The 19,760-nt window shown below is 39.1% G+C and overlaps 2 protein-coding genes across 8 annotated transcripts in view; one reads left to right on the forward strand and one right to left on the reverse strand.

Moving 5' to 3' along the window:
* The window catches only part of mute (gon-4 like protein muscle wasted), a 22,596-nt gene extending 3,718 nt beyond the window's left edge, over positions 1–18,878 (reverse strand). Inside the window, exons 1-22 of one of the 5 annotated variants that reach the window (XM_086975498.1) lie at positions 18,621–18,872; positions 17,985–18,047; positions 17,193–17,419; positions 16,815–16,984; positions 16,126–16,249; positions 15,652–15,786; positions 15,099–15,260; positions 14,609–14,847; positions 13,698–14,236; positions 13,163–13,497; positions 12,751–13,002; positions 12,293–12,415; positions 11,629–11,846; positions 11,240–11,476; positions 10,729–10,840; positions 10,316–10,510; positions 5,469–5,684; positions 4,304–4,390; positions 3,840–3,947; positions 2,671–3,168; positions 2,189–2,359; positions 449–975 (exon numbers count right to left, since the gene is read on the reverse strand). In XM_086975498.1, the coding sequence (XP_086831624.1) occupies positions 449–975; positions 2,189–2,359; positions 2,671–3,168; positions 3,840–3,947; positions 4,304–4,390; positions 5,469–5,684; positions 10,316–10,510; positions 10,729–10,840; positions 11,240–11,476; positions 11,629–11,846; positions 12,293–12,415; positions 12,751–13,002; positions 13,163–13,497; positions 13,698–14,236; positions 14,609–14,847; positions 15,099–15,260; positions 15,652–15,786; positions 16,126–16,249; positions 16,815–16,984; positions 17,193–17,419; positions 17,985–18,047; positions 18,621–18,708 (4,826 nt within the window). In that variant the 5' untranslated portion in view covers positions 18,709–18,872. Of the gene's footprint in view, positions 1–448; positions 976–2,188; positions 2,360–2,670; positions 3,169–3,839; positions 3,948–4,303; positions 4,391–5,468; positions 5,685–10,315; positions 10,511–10,728; positions 10,841–11,239; positions 11,477–11,628; positions 11,847–12,292; positions 12,416–12,750; positions 13,003–13,162; positions 13,498–13,697; positions 14,237–14,608; positions 14,848–15,098; positions 15,261–15,651; positions 15,787–16,125; positions 16,250–16,814; positions 16,985–17,192; positions 17,420–17,984; positions 18,048–18,611 lie in introns of all 5 variants that reach the window. The other 4 variants (XM_022816239.2, XM_022816240.2, XM_022816242.2 and 1 more) reach the window with 4 other exon arrangements.
* A 178-nt stretch (positions 18,879–19,056) lies between these two features.
* nop5 (nop5 ribonucleoprotein) overlaps positions 19,057–19,760 on the forward strand; it is a 3,995-nt gene continuing 3,291 nt past the window's right edge. The window contains exons 1-2 of one of the 3 annotated variants that reach the window (XM_022814155.2): positions 19,057–19,215; positions 19,521–19,697. In XM_022814155.2, coding sequence (XP_022669890.1) covers positions 19,171–19,215; positions 19,521–19,697 — 222 coding nt within the window. In that variant the 5' untranslated portion in view covers positions 19,057–19,170. Of the gene's footprint in view, positions 19,216–19,437; positions 19,698–19,760 lie in introns of all 3 variants that reach the window. The other 2 variants (XM_022814156.2, XM_086975525.1) reach the window with 2 other exon arrangements.

Below are 19,760 nucleotides of genomic sequence, written 5' to 3' on the forward strand. Positions count from 1 at the left end.
ACTAAATGTCTCGTGCTGATTCCGCAGTTATCCGACCTCAGTAAAAGGCGAAATAAAGTAGGTATTAAGAGTCCACTTTTTTCATCTAGAACCTCTTAAACTCGACATGAAGTTTTATTCACTGCTAATTAATATTACAATGAACTCACGAAGGAGAAAATACTTTTACACTATATATATATAAAATCAAAGAAATAGGAGCAGCAAAGACAAACAAAAAGTATTTGTATTTCAACCCAATATTCAAGTAGAATGTTAATTAAAACGTGCTGTTCTACTAATGATACATAGATAGTAGATGATTTATGTGAGTAAAGCAAACTAAAGGTATGCCCTTCAGCTCTGTTGCGTATCCTTACGATCTATCCATGTTATTTTAATTACGATACCTTTATTGATACTACCACTAGTTGTAAGACACGTATCATTTTTATTATGATGTCCTTACCTTGCCTCAACGCGCTGATTCGGAAAGAGTGCTAAGAACTCCTCCATCAGATGTGGTTGACCCCGCAATAGGGGAGTGACCGCAGCGACCACTTGTGACGCCAAATGCTCGTCTTCATTTTCCATTTCAGAGATTGGTCCCGTAGCCCCAGGCGACGAGCTGGCAGTTGAGGACGAAATGCCAGTGACGCTTGAGAAAACTCCACCACCGCCGCCGGCCATAAGTACCCCACCGACAGTGTTGCATGTTTGGCCGGATAAAATACTTCCAATACTACTAGATGCAGAAGGATTAGTACTAGCGTTTGAACTTTTGACACAGTTTTTAAGGGCCTTTAGTAGCCTATGAGCAAGAGCAGGCGATCCGGAGTGAATTTCCGTTTTACGAAGGAAAAGGCGCATTTTTGCTAGCGCCAGATGCTGCTGAAATCGACCGGCCAGGAATGCCTGCTCGGCGTCCAGAAATAAAACTAGGTCCTCCACAAGCGCAGGACATGATGATAGGGTGTCATCTAACTTTACAAAAAGCTGTAATCAAAAGAACAACGGAAAAACGAAAACGTTAAAGTATACATTTAAGTGACGAAACATTTCATATTAATAATTCCTTGCTCTATCATTCCTTTGAAAAACAAAATGAGTCACCATAATAGTGATGAGCAACCTAATCTGAATGTCTTTCACGACCATTCATTAATATGTTAGTAACTCCCTCCATAATCAGCGATTAAGACAGACCTGTTTTTTATTTTTTGATGCACATTTTAATCTCCAGAACTTTTAACTATACTCTCGTTTTGTCACCTATACAAATAAATTCGAATAACTAAGCTGACAGATACACGATATTAGGATCGTGTGTAAACTTTGAATGATAATGAATTAACGTGAAGCGTGTTGCACCATATTTAACCTGTTTTTTTATCCACTGTATAGACGATTTTCCCATAACTCCCAGGCCATTTTACTAGGCTACATTTAGATAGTTTCGCTAATTCTGCCGAAATGTCGTGTTTTTAAAGCTGACATTTGTAATGTCGTTCAGATATGTAGCAGCACTCAGCCGATTTCACATACGAAAGATTTGTGCAGAGCACACCCACAATTTGACCGAACTGGGTAACATAACCACTCAAGACAACATCGCAAAAATTAATAACTTGAATTACTTCTTTTAGAACCAGCAGTCTACTAATCCTTGAAAACGGCACTGAATTTCTTTTGCATCACCTTCTGCATGGGACGACTCGCACATAATAATACTAAGCTATTACATGCGAGTTTGGTGGATTCCAAAAAGGAATCACTTTAGTGCTATCTGGGCTGGAATGATGATCTTTTAATATGTGCTAGGAGTGTTCTTTTTTATTTTTTATATTATTAGTTTTATAGCAGTTTTTAGACCTACCATTTGCGTTCCCATATATGATTTCTCTATCTGTGGCTTTTCGGGGTAAATCGAAAATGACATATGTTCGTTCATTAGAACAAGAAAACCCCGTAAACACATAGACTTGGATCGGAAGAATAAGTGGGTGAAGCCAACGTTAATTATCTATTTACCTAATCCATCAAATAAGCACACTACACCCTTGGTGTGCATTGCAAGTACTACCATCACCTTACGCCCGGACCTACTCGACGTTACCGCCAATCTCAGATTTCCTTCCATGGCGACACCATACTCTTGTCTGCTTCCTCTCAGGCTGGTGATTGAATCACGCCTCCTCTTATTACTAACCTCTTTTACGTTGTCCTTGTATTTTTTAAGAACAGAGACCATCTCAAGCACTTTGTCGTGATCAAGGAACTTTTTTGCTTTGGCAACATAGTTCAGTATGAATTGATTTTCCCTCTCATCGTCTTCTATTAACTGCTGCGTATCGAGTAGTGGCAAAGTCGCCTCCAAATCCTTCTCAAAAAAAAGAATAACAATTAGTTACACTAAGCGTAGCTGCACATCGTTAGGTCTCAATAAGCGATTATATCGGGTATATGTTATAAATACATATCGTATATTGCAGGCACCGAAAAAAATGTAAACGGTGGGTGGACAGAGCTAATTCCCCATACGAACCAAGTGTCCGGTAGACCCTGGTTTGCATGAGGCATATCCTTCGTTGCCCCTTGTTGAAATTCGGAAAACATGGGGTGTTTATGAAGAGCGAATTTTTTATTCATATCTGTGAAGCTTTGGTTTAATGCGGTCGTGGTTGGACGCACCTTGATAAGTTGACGATGTTTTCGAGGACACTTCACCGTATTACGAGAGATTTTTGACGATGCAGCCATAAGCGCATCCAGTTGTTCCTGAATACTGTCTGCTTCTGTTTCAGGATCTGGCTCAGCTTCCCCCGTATCTGCTGCTGCTACAGCATTTTCGCGTCCACTATCGTCTTCAACGCCCTCTAATGAATGATCCTTCTCCTTGGCAATGATTTTGCTGTTGGAGTCCTCATATTTAGAGCAATTATTCCGGCCACCTGTCGCATTCTCGTCGTCAGGACTCGGCTCGATATCGACGCTACCAGATATTAAAGCGGCCGAGAGAGTGTTGTTCTGTGAACAGCTTTGAGGAGGCGTCTCGGGTACACTGTGTGCAAAAGAGGCGCTTCCATTAGTCTGTGTTAATACACTGGAGTCTTTTTCTGAATCATTACTAGTTGTACTCCCAGAACTGCCTGCACACTGTTGTTGCTCCATTGTTGTCGAAGTAGGACTCTGGAAAATACAATGAACACACAGATACATGGATATAACAAACCTTTAATACAGATCCGATTTGTGCTACTATTTTCCATTGTGAGAAACGTTACTCCAGTAAAATGTCTTGCTTTATTTTACCCTGGAGCTCGAATCAATACGCGAACGGCTTCAGTTATCGGTTTCCTCTAGATAGGGACTGGATAAATTCAGCAATTTGTTACAGTTTACCTCGGACACGATTGCCATCGTAAATCTTTCAAAGCCACGGTCTGCTGTTGATAACTGTGCAGTACTTTTCTACAATTCCAAAATTTTCTACGGTTAAAGTTGCGGGTTAGTGGTATGGAAGTATCAAAAAATTGAAGATTGCTTTGTCTCTAGATACTGCACGGAACCGGCTAATCGAGATCACGGCATGGAGTAAATTATCGTGTACCAAGCACAAAGCATAGATACACCTGAATAAGACGGCTTAGCCATTTATTCGATACGGTCGCATATTGTATATCGTAGTAAATCGTATTACATTCAGCTAAACGTTTTAGCACCTTGATTAAACAGACCTAAGTGTTTAGCTTACCCCTGATACAATAAGACTATTTTCCCGGCTTGAGGTATATTTCTTAAGCCTTCATGTTATATCTTTTCGACTATTTGTAATTCATCAAAAATCATTCAAAATTTACCTGAGGAACTTCTGACCCACCCCCTGGACTTGTAGCATTACTGTTTGGCATTGGTTGGTCATGTTCAGGGGGACCCTCGGGAGCAAAAGTATTTGTTGTTGATATCACCTAAAATAAAAGATCAGTTACAGGTGTTTGCTCTAAATCACTATGGGAAGGATAATCTCATCCGCTCATCACACAGCACAGTATTGTTTCTTTAGGAAGATGTCAGCTGGAGACGACACTCTAAATCTTCAATTACTTATTTTGTATGCGCGTCTTATAATTAGGTTAGTTCCCATCGTCTATTTCATGTAATGGAACAAATGGAGATATATTATGCTCAAATTAGGTATCTTAAACTGGGAGGTTCTCTAAGTTTGATGACTTGAAACAGATTTGTTTCTAAATACCAAACAACTACAAAGAAAGTCCAACCTGGTTTTTATTATGTTATTCACACCACTTGAGTACGAGCATACCTGTTCTGGCATATCTCTTTCCCGTTCCATCTGACGGAGAAGAGCTTCTTTGCGTGACTTGGACAGTGGTGTCGAGCTTAATGCAGGCTGGAAATGAATAGAAAAGTAATCACACATTATAATCAGACATTATAGCTATTATCTTGATTAGCAGCATTACGTAACAATTCCCCCATTAACTCAGAAAGCTATGTAGTCTCTGTACGTGGATTATGCGATAAATTTGTATATATTATTGTAGATAAATTTGTATAGATCTATTGTAATTTTGGTTGACAAAGCTCAGACTTGCGTGCATTTACTTGTTAGCGATTTACCATCAATATCTGAGATAGGACAACAGAAACGAAACGATGACTATAACGAGCTACAAATATTTATTATCAATCCTAAGCACCGTTAAAAAAAAGTCATTTAAGACACCGCACTAAGTGTAGCACGGTGGCCATATTCTTTAAATGAACTTCGAATTTTGTGTTTAGAGTTCGCACCTGATATGCAACAAGCGACCATTTTTAGAAAAATTTACAAACGCAACTAGATTGCAGAAAATTAAGGAACGACAAAGTAAACCTGTGGAATTTTAACGATAAAGATGTTAATCACAGAATTTTTAGTTCCCTCGGATATTCGTTGTTATAATTCATTGTGTTTTATAGTCTAGAGAAGCGCTGCTAAGGACAACATCGCTCTTTGATTTGAAATATACGTACGTAACATTGATTTTTCGTACCTACTATTCCAAAAGCCCACGAGACAGCTTTTGCACTGCTATAACAAGTGATTTTCGTAAGGCTAATTTCGACCGCATAACATGACTTGAAGTCTATAGGGGTTTACTTAATATAGAGTTTGGCAACTATAGTGGACGTCTGTGCATTATGATATACATAGCGTGTATCGTTCCAGCTACCAAATCAATTGTGCAGCATGTTCTTAAGTGCTGCTCTAAGTCCGTCCTAGGGTAAACGAAATGAAAAAAAAGTTAAATCTCAAGCAGCTTCTATGGAGTTGCTGTTGCTATTGCTACTGTGGCTGCTAAATTTGTTAATCTTGTAGGTCGCTTCATAGATTTTTTTAGTGAACAGACCATCAAGCAATCTGTAGGACATAGAATAGGTCGTCATAGGGCATCGGTTGCGTCACTTATGAAATATATACTAACCTTATTGACGCCACTGTTAACTGAAATGACGTTCGGTTTCGGCAGTAATTTGTATTTCTTCAAAATTGGATTCACAGCAGATGTGGATGGTTGTTGTTTCACAGGCGATGGAGCCGAATTCGCATTAAGGCTTGGTGAAGATTTCGTAGGGGAAGTTAATTTTGATGGTGCCAAAGAGACCGGCGGATGACTGCGACGAAGCTGATCGACCGCCACCTTTAATACGCGGACACGCACATTTAAACACGACTGTCGTTGTTAAAATTAATCTAGACGGGTTTTCTTTCGCCTTTCATAGCAAATTACTACACTGACTTCATAGTTTGAGGCACCACGTTGCAAGATCAAAAAACTTTAGATAGGTATACTACGTGTCTAAGGATTTGGCATGATTAATTATGTAAACTTTTCTTTAACCAAGTTCAACTTTATTGACTAATATCCTCAGCAATAGGCTCCCGAATTGTCTTGCCGGCTTTTGAACTTAAACAAATAACAAAGATGAAAAGTGCAGTTTCTGGTAATTTTTACTTAACATATCCGTCTTCGGAGTCCAAATTTAAATTGAGATTCTTTAATCCGCACAGAACGATGACAAAAATCAGTGTAAGGAGATGTGTGTTAGATCAGCATTAATTACTTGACAATCAGTAAACGCAAGCTCAGGGGGGAACAAGAAAGCATCAAATTTGTAAAGAGCACTGCCAGGTTTACAGCAGCTACCTTACACTTGCAAAAAATACTCCGACCCATCGTTTACTAAACGAGTGTGATTCTATCCAATTTACGTTTCTTCTGACAGAATCACCTTAGTTCTAACTCCGTGATTTATACCTCTTTTATTTCCTCTATGAACAGTCTGCTGAGTTACTAGGTTTAGACTCAAACTACACAACTGCTAATGATTGTGATTACTCTACGGGGACCTAAAGGCAATAGAGGGTTAATAACTCGCAGCAAATGCATGTCCTTCCTTCGCACCATTATAAAGACAATCCTTATGACTAAGGTGTGCAGCACAAACGATGCTTATCGCTTCCATAAACGAGTTGAGTAAACAACATATTATCAGAGTAATAAGCTAACTTTACCTACCACCTATAAAATGTGAAAGAAAATAGTTTTACGTAGACCATTATAAACTTGCATTCATATATGTATCGTGTACGCGTACGGTAATTACATAAGACATTTAATTGGTTACGCTAACGCTCACTGCCTCATTTGGCAGATACAGTATTCAATAAGAGCTAACATGCTCTACAAGATGTTCGATACTAGGAACTTGTGTCGAATGTATTGCTTTTCATGTTTTTGACCGTCAATTCCAGCTGTGGCTGAGGTTCATTATAAATGCCCGTCATCAATTGCCCTCAAGATATACGACAGATGAAAAGCACAGATGGTTCTTTACACATGATCGTTTTGTTGTCTACGATCGTAAACAGTAAGCTCGCCTGGTGTGAGCACCTTGGCGTTAAAAACTCCGGCTCCTCTCTAAGCGTCTACTAAAACTTAGAGCGTTGGAATCGATGTATGAGCACAATATTATGCAAAATAGATCTGCAGGTCCATATACGTACTCTATAAAAAGATATCAAAACAAAACTGTCTTTATTTAGCACGCATTATTATTCAATTAGCAGTTTATTCGTTACGAGGACATCAATGGTAAAATATTATTATTATGCTATCACTTATTCACACAGTAGTCTAATCAGTGACTATGTTTGCTCGTCTCAAGTTAGTTCATGTAGCAGGTATACACCATTAGGTCAGAGAAACTGTTCTTCAATGGCTGTTTTACCGATTGAGTTGTAAAATGTTTTAAAGTTAGAAATCCTAGTACCCTTAGTGGCAGCGACTGAAATGTTCTGCGCAATATATATAATGCAATTCGTTTACAATTGGCTGGCTCTCAGAAAATTCGCCTAGTTTTTTCAGTTTCCTATTTTGTTGATGATACAAAAACTTAACACGCTTAGTGACTCTCTGAACTAGTGTATATTATACACCTACATACAGGTATTAAGCGGTAATACAATCAAGAGGTAATACCCTGGTTTTAAAGGGCACACAAAACAGTTTGGATGGACCGTCTGTCATCAATATTAATGACCAGAACATAATTTAGTACGTCGAATGGGAGACCACACACTGGAACGGCTAACTATTAATCATTAACCCTGCTGTGAGCAAGGATGAAATCTAGGTTTAACTTAGTTTCTTCTCTTGTACACAACTGTAAAGCCTTTTGCTGCGAAGTAGACAGCGTCCATTATAAAAAAAACCTTGATATGAAAGCCTACAGCCAACTTTATGCGTTCCAGATATGGCGCGAAAATGCATTTGTTTTGCACTGAGAGCGAAGCTGAAAGTGATGAGATGCGTTATAGGTTAGCCTAAGATGAAATTCATGCGTAATTTTAAAAAAAGGATCAAGAAGTGTGTGCCGCCTCTTAACAGCAATTATGGAGTGAGTTTGTTGTCCAGCGTCTTTCACAATTTGCAAAAAGATTAGTGCATCACTTAACGTGGATGAGGTATGCGATATCGAGCCAAACGACCTGTATTAATGTATAACCGAGGATGGAGTCATACACTTTATCGTCACGTGCTCCGTTCTACCTCTTTGAGCGATTACGGGTGCATAATCGTCAATTTTTAAACCCAACTTAAAAAAATACAATAGATAAGGCCTAGTTAAGGTGTACTATATTAGAAGCACAGGTTTTCATTTAATCTTAAATCATCAACCAAATTTCAAATCGCACAAGCATCGCCTTCTAAAATCTGATACAGTGAAAATGGTAGTGTTGTAACTACCCCATTAATTTTTCCCGCAGCAAATAAATTGGCAAAAATCTTTTTAAATAATTCACACATGGATTCTCAGGCCTCAAAACCTGCTGAAGCTAGTATACAAGATACACATTCTTGTTATTGTATTGTATGGCAATATGGTGTGTCGATTATAGTTGTGCAGTTGATCAATTTCTATACAACAATGTCCTCAGGACAATATCCAGAATGCATCTATTTTCATCAGGTTTTTTATTTTGGAGAGATATAACCTCTTGACTTCTAGATATTTTCCAGCTAATTTAGCAAAGTGATATCGGCACTATCTACATCTAGTTTTTTAACCTACGGAATTTTCCCTTGGATTACCCATAACAATTTTCTGAAATGACTGTGTCCATCCATCTGGCTACCAAAACCAATAAGCACGGCAACACTGACTACTAGCTCGCTATTCCGTATAAATCAATGCCTACTGATTACAAAAAAAACTTTGTTTCGAAAGCGGCAATCGTATTTGACAAATTACCTCATGGAATGAACTCCACCCTCATAAATGCTTCTATCTATGCACGATTTACATCCTAGTTTACCTATTTTTTGTAACTAACATTTCTTACTGTACCGTCATCAGACTTTCATGATGTGTCAGAGCAGTTATTACATTTATGTTAGTATAGATCTGGTAGTTTTACCTGCTCAAAGAAGTTTCACACCCGATAGTGGTTTAGCTGAGTCTTGCTTCAGTGGATTAGCTTCTAGCACGGAATTATTTGTATTACAAGAATTATGTGTTATTAGATGTTATTGCATTAACAATGAATAAGCGTGTCTAACTAGACTCTACTGGACCGAACACTTCATCCATGATAAAGAGATTTGAGTTAGGTGTAAATTGAACATGACTGATAATGGGTTTCTCACTGCCGGTCGGAGCCCAGCAATGCCAAGACAATTCGGTATAGATAATAATTAGCATGATTGTAGCCATAGCACCCTGTTGCTGAACTGTAGTCTAAAACATTTTGTGTCTGCTACATAGATTCGGCACCAAGTTATGGTAGCGACAGCCTGTTCTATGTACATTTGTCATACTTACATATCTCTTTGTATTGCATAAATACGCTGAAGTACGTAGCACACATTAGGAATAATATTAATCATTGCAGGCTGATTTATCTTAGCCAGTAACACAAAACTGTTCAAACAGGTATTTATATGGGTAAAATCTGTGAAACCCTGATATTGCTGCACTGTATTAGGATTTTCAACAACGACTTGCTTTTTACTGTTATTACTGGCAGCCGCTTAACTTGATGTATCACAAATTGTTACAGGTCTTCAATGGTCCAGTGAGAGCTAATAACGTGTCTATCCTAGAATCCTCGGACGTACAGAAGAAAAGCAAGTTCGAAGTCGAGAGTAGACAAGACTTATCTTTGTGCTGGGGGCAAACAGTCTGAAGCAGTTCTTAATGGCAATACTTAACATAAGGGTCAAAATATTTACTTAATCTCTAAAGCTGAACACACTGAGAGTCAGCGGTTTAGTCGGAAAACATCACGTGTGTCCCAAAATATGGCCCTGATTGCTGCATAAGCTGTCATAACAGTAGGTTTCGGCTGCATATTTGACGAATTTTACCCAAAGATAGAGCATATTCCCGCATATTATATACATAAACGTCTTTCGATTATGAGCGGTTAATTTTTTTTAACTACTAGCAGCTCATCGGCTCTTTTGTCTCCTAAATGATTGCCTAGCAACCGTTGGAATAGTTAGAGTGAAATTTATCTAACCTATCATACTGCCACTTCAATAAACTTTAAGAGCAGGAGGCTAGTCACGATACGAACGATGGTATAATTGAAAGCGCACTCCACCAATAAGCTAAATAATTTGGACGCTGAACAATAATGTCATGTCTGATTAATGATTGATGAATGTATCTTTAAAACTTTGCTGAAAACTATTTTCTGTACATGGTCACGCTTTCGAATGCAAGGGTTCATCGTGTGCTTGTGGTTTTCGTATCATAAGTATACCTTGTTCTCTCTACTCAGCTTGAAGGCGCGCACCCACGGTGGAACCGCGTACGGCGCTTGTTCAACTGGGGTCAACATCAAACGGCGCGGTTTCCATTCAAGTGGCGGACACGAGCGATACACACGGAAGTGTGTCACAGGATTGGCCGTCGGCGCTAGATCTGGATCCATCATCTTACGGACCTTGTCTACTACCTGCAAATTATACCACAATATTATGCATACAAATATGTTGATAATAACCCACATAGTGCAAAGGTGTTCGCCTGCTGGAATAAACAATTGCTGACCAGTTGATACATCTAAAAAGAAATGCCTAACAAAACGAAACAAAGAACCGGCAGAGCACGTGGGACCAGAAAGTATCATGGCATCGCAACTATTTCGCGAGTTTTTTAAGGGATGACACTTACCTGTGAGGGTCTTCGAAGAGGCGTCATATAGGTGTGAATAAGCTTCGCTGTTTCTAAGGGGCAGGTATGCCCAATGTCGGGATAGAACCTCTCCAGTCCCATCGCAATCAATCTAAAATGTATAACGATAAAACGTAAACGCTATTCCCGGTCGAGTAAACTGTTTACCTACTTACAGAGTTTCATAATTAAAATCAGTGATAACGAACCACAGCACATCATTATGCTGACCTATTTTTTAGAAGATTTTTTTACTCAGGTTTAGCATTGAGAAGAAAATATTTCGATTCTAATGGATTCGACACGAAACCGAGAAATGCTGCACTTGAGTTACGGGGCTTTATTTGTTCTAGCAACGTCTTATTAGAGTTCATTTAACACGCTTAGGTAAAGTAATCACACGTTTATCTATATGTTTGATGTTCATTGGTTGTACACCACTGCACAGAATTTTTAGCCATTTGCAGTGATCACAGGTAAGTGTTAAACCGCATGGTGGGCAAGAACTTACTGGTCTTCTGATTTACTATACGATTTCAGTGTCGGAGCATAATCCTCAAGGTCCGACACTAACTGCACTCTTGGCAGAATTTCTGGAAAGCAGAACACGTTTGACCAGGCGATCATTTTTCGAAGAGAAGATGGAATAGGTCTCCGAGCTACAGCTGTCTTGCGGCTAGCAGCTCGGTCGTCCTGATGACCTAAACTCACGTTCTCCGAAGTTGCAACGCTTTCGGTTAGGGGAACGCTGAAGGCAAACAAAGTGCGGAGTATTATAAAACGCAGATAATTAGATAACTACCATGTTTGGTAGGTAAACTTGCACTGATGTGGGCTTTTTTTGCATTGCAACTGATGTTGGCAAGAAAGAAACAGCTGTCCCAGATAGGTTGCACTTACAATTCTGGATGAACGTTGTGTTCGTCTAGTTGAGCTCGAACCTTCTCAATCATTTGTAGACCAGGTCGAAGATTAAAAGGCTCGAAAATGGGGTTGAGTTGTACACGAGACAACTGTGCAAGAGCCTCCAGTGTCTTTTGATTTGAGTCGCCATATACCTGGAGGTGCGGATGTGCTGCGGAGAGCATTCCTAGCTGAGTAGCTAATTGTACATACATCTGTTAACACAGACAGACGACAGAATCACACCCTGTATGTATAGTACTAATTAATGCATTCAATTACTCAATATTATTTATTCTAAAATAGGTAAAAGGGCTTAGTAAATGATTAAATTTATAAACCCCTTTTACCTATAGTTATAGCTTTTATTCAGCAGGTTACAACAGGTACCGATAACAAGGAGCTGACGAATGGTGGAATTTCATCGGTTGGTAATACAGACGTATTGTATTATTGATCTAACTAATATACCTTTGGTATATATACAAAAATCATTCAGCAGAACTGCAGACCTTTAACGATTTGGATGTGTCTAAGTCCTGTCGCAGGACAGACGTTAAACTCTGTGTCCGCACATACCACACTTTATCGGTTCTGTATGTAAAACGTGAAAAAGTGTTGTCTTAAAATTTTCGAATGTAGAATTGCCTTATTCGCTTACCTTTACTTGCTCCCTGAGTCGTTCAACCATTTCCGAGCTAAAGCCAATGATATTTGGATTTTTACTGATATTCCTATGGTAGGTAAAGCGCTTTTCTACAGATCGTATCATGTCCCACAATTCCTGAAAAAAAAAGCAAAACACAGAATAATAACGGACAATGACAGTTTCCCATATTTTTCATTATTCCCAGTGGAATAATTCTCAAATGCTTCTAACTCCAAGGATTAAAAAAATTTTTGAAATCTTGATAAAATCTGTGTGGAAATTACAATAGGGCAATGGTGGTATCTTGCAGATATATTTGGTATGGACAACAGTCGAAAGCCGAAAAGGGTCATCGGAAATTTCTAGCAAGAGACGTATGCAAGTACATGAATAAAATCGAGTCGAGTATATACTTCAAATTGCATTAGCTGCATCGCTACAGATATTATCAGTATGTCAATGTTACTTACATCGGACATTTCGTACGTTACGCCTTCATTTTTTGCAAGTAGATCATCTTCTGATGGCATCTCGATGGGAGTTTGATAAAGGGCGTTGTCTCGATAGATGATCTGGACAGCCGGATTAGAGTCTGGCAGAGAGGCTGCAATAAGCCGACGAGCCTCATCCATTTCATCATTTACTACGCCTGTATTACCAACCGATGAAATTCCACCACTCGTCGGTTTAAACTCCTTGTTATCGGTACCTGTTGTAACCTGCTGAATAAAAGCCATAACTATTGTGAATAAAGGGTTGTTTTCAAATCCTGAAGTAAACCATTTTATACCTCGACTCGTTTAAGTAACAGAAGGTTTCCCCTATTTTATGACAATCTGAATAAATTCCAAGTACATGCATTAAAGACATCGTAACACTTACAAGAGGGATATGTGATGATTTACTATTTTCATTAAGAAAGTCTTCCTGTGGTGAAGATTTGCTTTTGCTGGTTTGTTGATTAACGTTGAAAGTAGCAGACTGAGAATCCGATTGCCCTGAAGCCTTTTCCAGATCCACAAAAAGATCTCTGGTTTGCCCTATCGCTTTTTGATCGGTCGAGACGTAGTTCATGGCGCTTTCACCTCGCCCCGTTGTCACTGTAGTCATTGTCATCGAAGTCGCATCATTTTGGTATACCGAACTCCCCACCGGCTCTTGCATCTGTTGTTGGACCTCGACGCAAATTTCCTGTGGGGGATCTGACCCCTGCTGAACTGCAAAGAGAACGTATAAACGTCTATTAAACAAAATCGTTTCTCCCAGATTTTAAAAATACAAACGAAACACTAGAAGTTGAAGAAATCAAATTCTTATTATTTGAAGACATGTTTCAGCTTCGGAATTTCCCATCATCAGGTTATCTGAGAATCGAACGAATAGGCAAATCTCTAGTTCTGTAAGAAGAAGTTCTTACTTATAATTTTCATAGGTGAATTTATTTGTCCTTGCGAAGGTGAATTCAGCGCCATAGAAAGTGCGTAACTTAGTACATCCTGTTGACGAAGCGGTGTTTGAGCAGTATGCCTTAGTTGCCCGTCAGGGGTAGTGACAGAAGATGGCTGATTACGCCGACCGACCGCTATGGCTGTCGGCACTTTCACCTCCACGTTTGGTTCACTGCTCCTCACCGTTGAAGTCAAGTATTGTAGTTCTGCCTGGTGGCCAGAAGTTTCAGCTGTTAAGCTTGCTGAAGGTTGAATTATGACCGCAGTATGATTCGAAGGTGGTTGAACAGATGCCGGTATCAGGCACGCCTGCGTGCTTTGCAGAGGCACGGTTGACTCATAGGACACCCGACGGCAAGGTTGAACTGCCGAAGGATTTGCTGTTGGCCCAATTGGCGAGCAGGATCTGTTAGAGGTAAGTCCACTGAAAGCAGTTCCTGGATCCATCATTCCAGTAGTGGCATTTGTAGATGTCGGCCCAGAATCGCTGAACAGCGGTGGCGTTGGACTAGAAAGATTTGAAAAAAGCAAATGCATGTGACTGCAAGTATACGTAACACATTACGCTTGTGATGACTGCTTTCATTTTACGGAGCGTAGAATCGAAAACATCTCATTTCCTTGGCTTATTGTTGTAAGACATATTTTTTGTTAGTTATGCTACCTTAGGAGAAGGCAAAACCGACAGAATCACGTTGTCTTATGTCATCATAGATTACATAGTGTGTGTAACGATTGAGCAAATCATGTGCATGCGGATTTGTATACATAATATTGTGGAGTTAGATGTCAACTGGACTCTTTCGAAAAAGTTAGCTGTAGTTTTAGATATTTTACCGGTACGCTATTGAACAACAGGATGTCAAAGTATGGAACCTACATCCTACTATTATTTAGGATCGTGTCTTCGTCTTCGGTCTCTTCATTTGCGTGAGGTGCTCCATCAACGGCTGAAGGAATATTCCATAATTCACTGACGAGTTCATTAAGCTCTGTTTTTGAAATTTTTGTGGCCCGATCGAAGCGAAGATCGAATTCGTCCACCTCTTCGTTGTCTTCAAGAACATTATATGGCGGATCCTCCTCTTCTTCGTCCTCATCACGAATACCTCCCCGAGGCTACGGCATTAAAGAAAAATGATTAATTAAAGCAGAACTGCAGAAGGTGATGTCACAATACCTAATTTTATATAGAGTTATTCTTATAAACAAGACTTCATCATTTATGAATTTAAAAAGAGGAAGATACTTAAACACGTTGTGATTCTGGATAAAATCTCTTCCTTGTTGCTGACAGTTCAAATATTGGCTGTCTCTAAATAATAATTTTCGTTTGCTTACGTAACCAAATATTGTACAGCGAATTTCACCTGCATAAGTTCTCTGAGAAACTTGTTCCAGTCATCGTCATAGTCGCAATCCGTATCGTACATATCAGCTGTAATATCTGGTGCGATAAAATTGGCCTCTAATTGTTCTACATCTTCTGTTGTTAAGGGAAGTTTTGAACGCGTGCGAAGAGCGATCGTCTCCTTTTGATACAACGAACATGTAAATGTTCCATTGCAACTGTTAGTCACTGCATTAACGTGTGATTGGAGAAAACTGGCACATTACTTTCCGAATCTGTGAACGACATACGCCTGATGTAGACTTGTGCCATACAAATCGAATACGTTAAAACAGCAGAGAAGCCTGCCGATTGTCGCGGTGTTATAATAATTAAGTCTGTCTACCTAAACTACAATAAAATTAAGTAAATAGAAATGCACTTAACAAGTCAAGCTCAATCTCATTACAACAACTTATTGTATTTGAAGAAGCACACGGAAACGTTATCAGCTCGCAATGCTACACATTTACGTACATATAAGATAATCAAAGATAAAAAAAACTACTGGAGAATGTATGCACTTCACTTACCGAATGATCCGCAAAGACATTATGACAAGGACTCGAATGCGCCGGACTTCCAACCGCACTGAGCGTTGGAGAACGCGGACCTGCAGTAACTGGAGAGTTTAGCAGCGACGTGGACGTTTCACTATCATCCTCACTCTTAAAGGAAATAATACAGAACACCAGACAGAATATTACTAGACGTATAAATATTGATTACAATACCGCTTGCTTTTTAATTCTCTAAAGGTATGCATTGTATGTCTTCAAACCTGATAATGCCTAAGAAGCTATAGCCAAAAATATTCTTTATTTTTACATTCGCTTGTGATGAATGAAAATTAGGTGCAGATATATATATCCACATCTGACTGGCATCACTACAGTGGCTGCCGTTACATATATCTACAAAAGAACAATAATCGTCATCATTCGCGATGTACATTGTTAACTAAGCACAAATAAAGATAAAATATTATTATTATTATTATTTATTACCAGCTCCTCATCACTGGGGGGCTGATACTCTTCGTCATCATTATCCTCATCCTCAGCGATATCGTCCTTGAGCAGTTTCATGAGGTCCCCTTTGTCCAATGTGCCAACTCCCGTTTGTGGATACCTACGCAATTAATAGTAAATTAGCCCACAGTAGAGAATCTAACATACCCTCTATTTCGTCAAGGTAAATTAATTCTACCATTAATACACCTAAGTTAACGGCTCGACAAAATAATGATAATGTTAAAAAATGAATAGGTATACTGCTACGACTATTGAAAAACTGACTCTTTCTGAGTCTTTCGAATAAAACATCGTCATTTCGTTCATTCAAGAACCCTGTCATTAACTATTTCCGGTATGGGTCCTACAAATATTTTCTCTTTCCTCTTCCCTACCTCTTCACTGTAACTGCTTCTCGACCTTACACATCTTATCTAATATTAATTAACTCGCCTACATTTCCCTTAATAGTGTCATTATCGTTACTATTTCTCTCATTGTATGCTTACCTTTATGTATTTTTCTCATATATTCTTTTGTTAAGCTCCTACGGTTACATTAGTTATCGATACCCGCCTAATTTGAAACATCTCAAATGAATTCGACCGCTTAACTTACTTGCGGTACCAACATCATGAAAAAATTATGTTTCGAATTAAATGAAGCATATGGTCAACGTAAACCTGTGCATGAGAGATTCTTCCATTTCGGGATATTTGGCACGCAGTTCTCGAAGTTTGGCCCGGGTAATTTTCGGTTCAAAGGGAAGCTCATTGTCTCCATCAGAGGTCTGGTCAACACCTGACATCGATCGTTTACACATAGCCACCACGTGTTCGTTTGTAACGATTCGCTGAAAGACAAACGATTTATGTACTCCTGTTGTAAGCGGCTTTAAATTTTTTACCTAATATTCACAAGCACATCGAAAGCACAAACCTTGGCCTAACTATACCATGGAAAATATCATGATCAAAATATTTAACCAACTTGTCGCAATATATGCTGCGAAATTCTTCGTATGAGTGTTCACAGGTACTTTTGATGCGTTTGTTATTTACCTTAAGAATACTTTTGACATTTGCAACAGTTAGATTATTTCTCTCGGCGGTATCCTCCAAGAAAATATCGATATCCTGACGTTCTGCCTGGGCCATTTCTAATTCTACCTCTGTACCCAATTGCGTGGACCTCGAGGCTGTCCTGGTGGAAGTGCTCCGTGTGGCAGGTGCGGTATTTTCCATCGGGAGTCCTCGATTACGCTTATCTGCTGGTGGTACATCGTCTCCTGCAGAAGGGTAATACACACTCGGTTATTAGCTGAACTGAATAGCTTTTGGTCTTCGAAATACACAAACAAAAAGCTTCTTTAACATTTAATCAAAAGATATCACGTCATTCGTTACAAGTTTTATAAATCAAATAATGTTCCTACCGTTTTGAGAATAAAGTAGAATCTCTTTTTCGTATATAGGAAACGAAGTTTCACAAATGTAAAAAAAAATGTGTAAAATATATGGATTACACGTTCCATCTGACTTTAAATACATTCTGTGCTTCAATGCGAGATATTTTATTTTCGGTTGTACAGACAACCACGTAAATTGTTTTGTCTAAAACAGCATATTCTATTTGAATACCTTACAACCCAAGTGCAATTATTCAAATAACCTTCTAAAGCTGGAATAAAGTGGCCCTGGCTATCATGTTCAGTTACTAGTCTACTAGCGCAACAACAGTTTCGTCATAGTGAATGCGCTTGACATATGCCCGCGGTTAGAATCATGTATCTTTTTATTACGCCGATTCTTAACGTACCCTCAATCTTCGCAGCATATTTTCAGCTTACTTACTGCTTTTGCGTTTCCTAGATGTCTTAATAGATGACTTCTTGACTGTAGAAGACTGTCTTCCTCCTATCATTTGGGAAAATGGTCGAGTAAGCACATCGTTATGTTGATTATTGTTGTGACTGTCGTGAGTGCATTAACGAGCCAAATAACGACAGTGGGCAAATTTAAACCAATGATAACTCATTATAACAAGTAGCGTTTACATACCAATAGGTAACAGAACGATTTATTGCGTTTAATGCGTTTAGTTGTTTCTAACTTGTGGTAATTTGAACTGGGGGCTTCAAAGGATTTTATATAGGATACATTAACCGTTGTTATTCGATTTCAAAATATTGTCTCATTATTGAGAAGACAGATGAATCACTGAAGATGCGATTACTTCACTTTAGTTGGTACACGCAATTCCCACTATATCCTACAGACTCAAATCATTCCCTAAACGTCCGTCAACTTAAGTTGAGTTTAAATAAATCTTAGTACACCGAGTTGGGCATAAAATTTGTATCAAAAATATATTTATTTTAATATATTTCCTCAACAGATATCTTCACGATCCGTTGTTAATATTGGCAAAGAATATGGACATCCTCGCTTATGTGCCTGAGCAAGATCGAAGCAAAGGACCTTTTCCACCTGAGTCCTTGTCGTTCCGACGCAGATCGTCCACAATGAACAGCTGATCGGGTTCATCCTCATTTTGAATTAAGGGTCGGCCCGACATCGTCACACCGATCTAGGAACCACATCATCCAATAGTCACCATTGAAATGTGCGCACTGGATTGCTTTATTTGGCTCTTACACAAGAGCTTCTGCGGACGCATCATTCGATCTCGGCCACTGATAAAAACACCGTGCGATGCGACTGGTCGCTAAGTAAACAAACGTTCGGTGTTAAAGGAAATAATTCGATTATTTTTTGCAGATTAAATTAAACATGCTGCTGTCGTCAGCGCTGCAAATCAGTTCTGACAAATTAGCGTTTGAACTGGGAAGGTTTCAAATGGTAAATAACTGTATGCTGTTAGCAGGTTGAATTTCGCGCCACAATGGCGTCTGTGAGTGTTTTGAGCATCACAACGACATATCCGGTTTCCTAAGCACGTGCGGATCCTCTTTTTGCATGCGGCCGAGTCGTGGTCAGCCGTTTGTTTGTGGGAAATTTTGCGCGTTGTCGATAAAAAATGTTAGTACTTTTTGAATCGCCAGCCGGCTATGCCGTCTTCAAGGTAAGAGTACCCTGACTAAATACATGTGACGTTGTAGGAAGTCATAGACTGCCAGAATAACTTTTATGCAAAACTTCACTTGACTTTGACTGCGCACGTGCTGTTTTAAAAAACGTCGAGCCGTATGACAATCCGTTATTGGCAAAAGCTGTTTGTTCATATCTGTTATACGGTACGTGATATGCTCAAACAAGCAAAATCAAACGAATTCTGCTTATTTAGATTAAAAGATCAAAATCTGAGTTGTTGTGATGCGACTTGGAACATTTCCGGACAATCGTTGAAGGCTCCTGTTCCGTTGATAGGTTCTCGACGAGAAAAAAGTTCAGAAGACCGATAACTTATTCAAGGAGTTTGAAGATGCATCCGGTGCTGCCAAGATTCTCAAACTCAAGCATTTCCAGAAGTTTCAAGACATGACTCAGGCTTTAAGTGCCGCCACGGCGGCCATCGAAGGCAAATTGTGCAAGCCTCTCAAAAAAGTTAGTTGCATTTTTTGACCTGTTCCGTTTATATTTACATCCAGTATTGAAACTTTTTGCGTT

This window comes from Varroa destructor, unplaced genomic scaffold (genome assembly GCF_002443255.2).
Source record: "Varroa destructor unplaced genomic scaffold, Vdes_3.0 BEIS01000007.1, whole genome shotgun sequence".
In the NCBI taxonomy this organism is placed as follows: Eukaryota; Metazoa; Arthropoda; class Arachnida; order Mesostigmata; family Varroidae; genus Varroa; species Varroa destructor.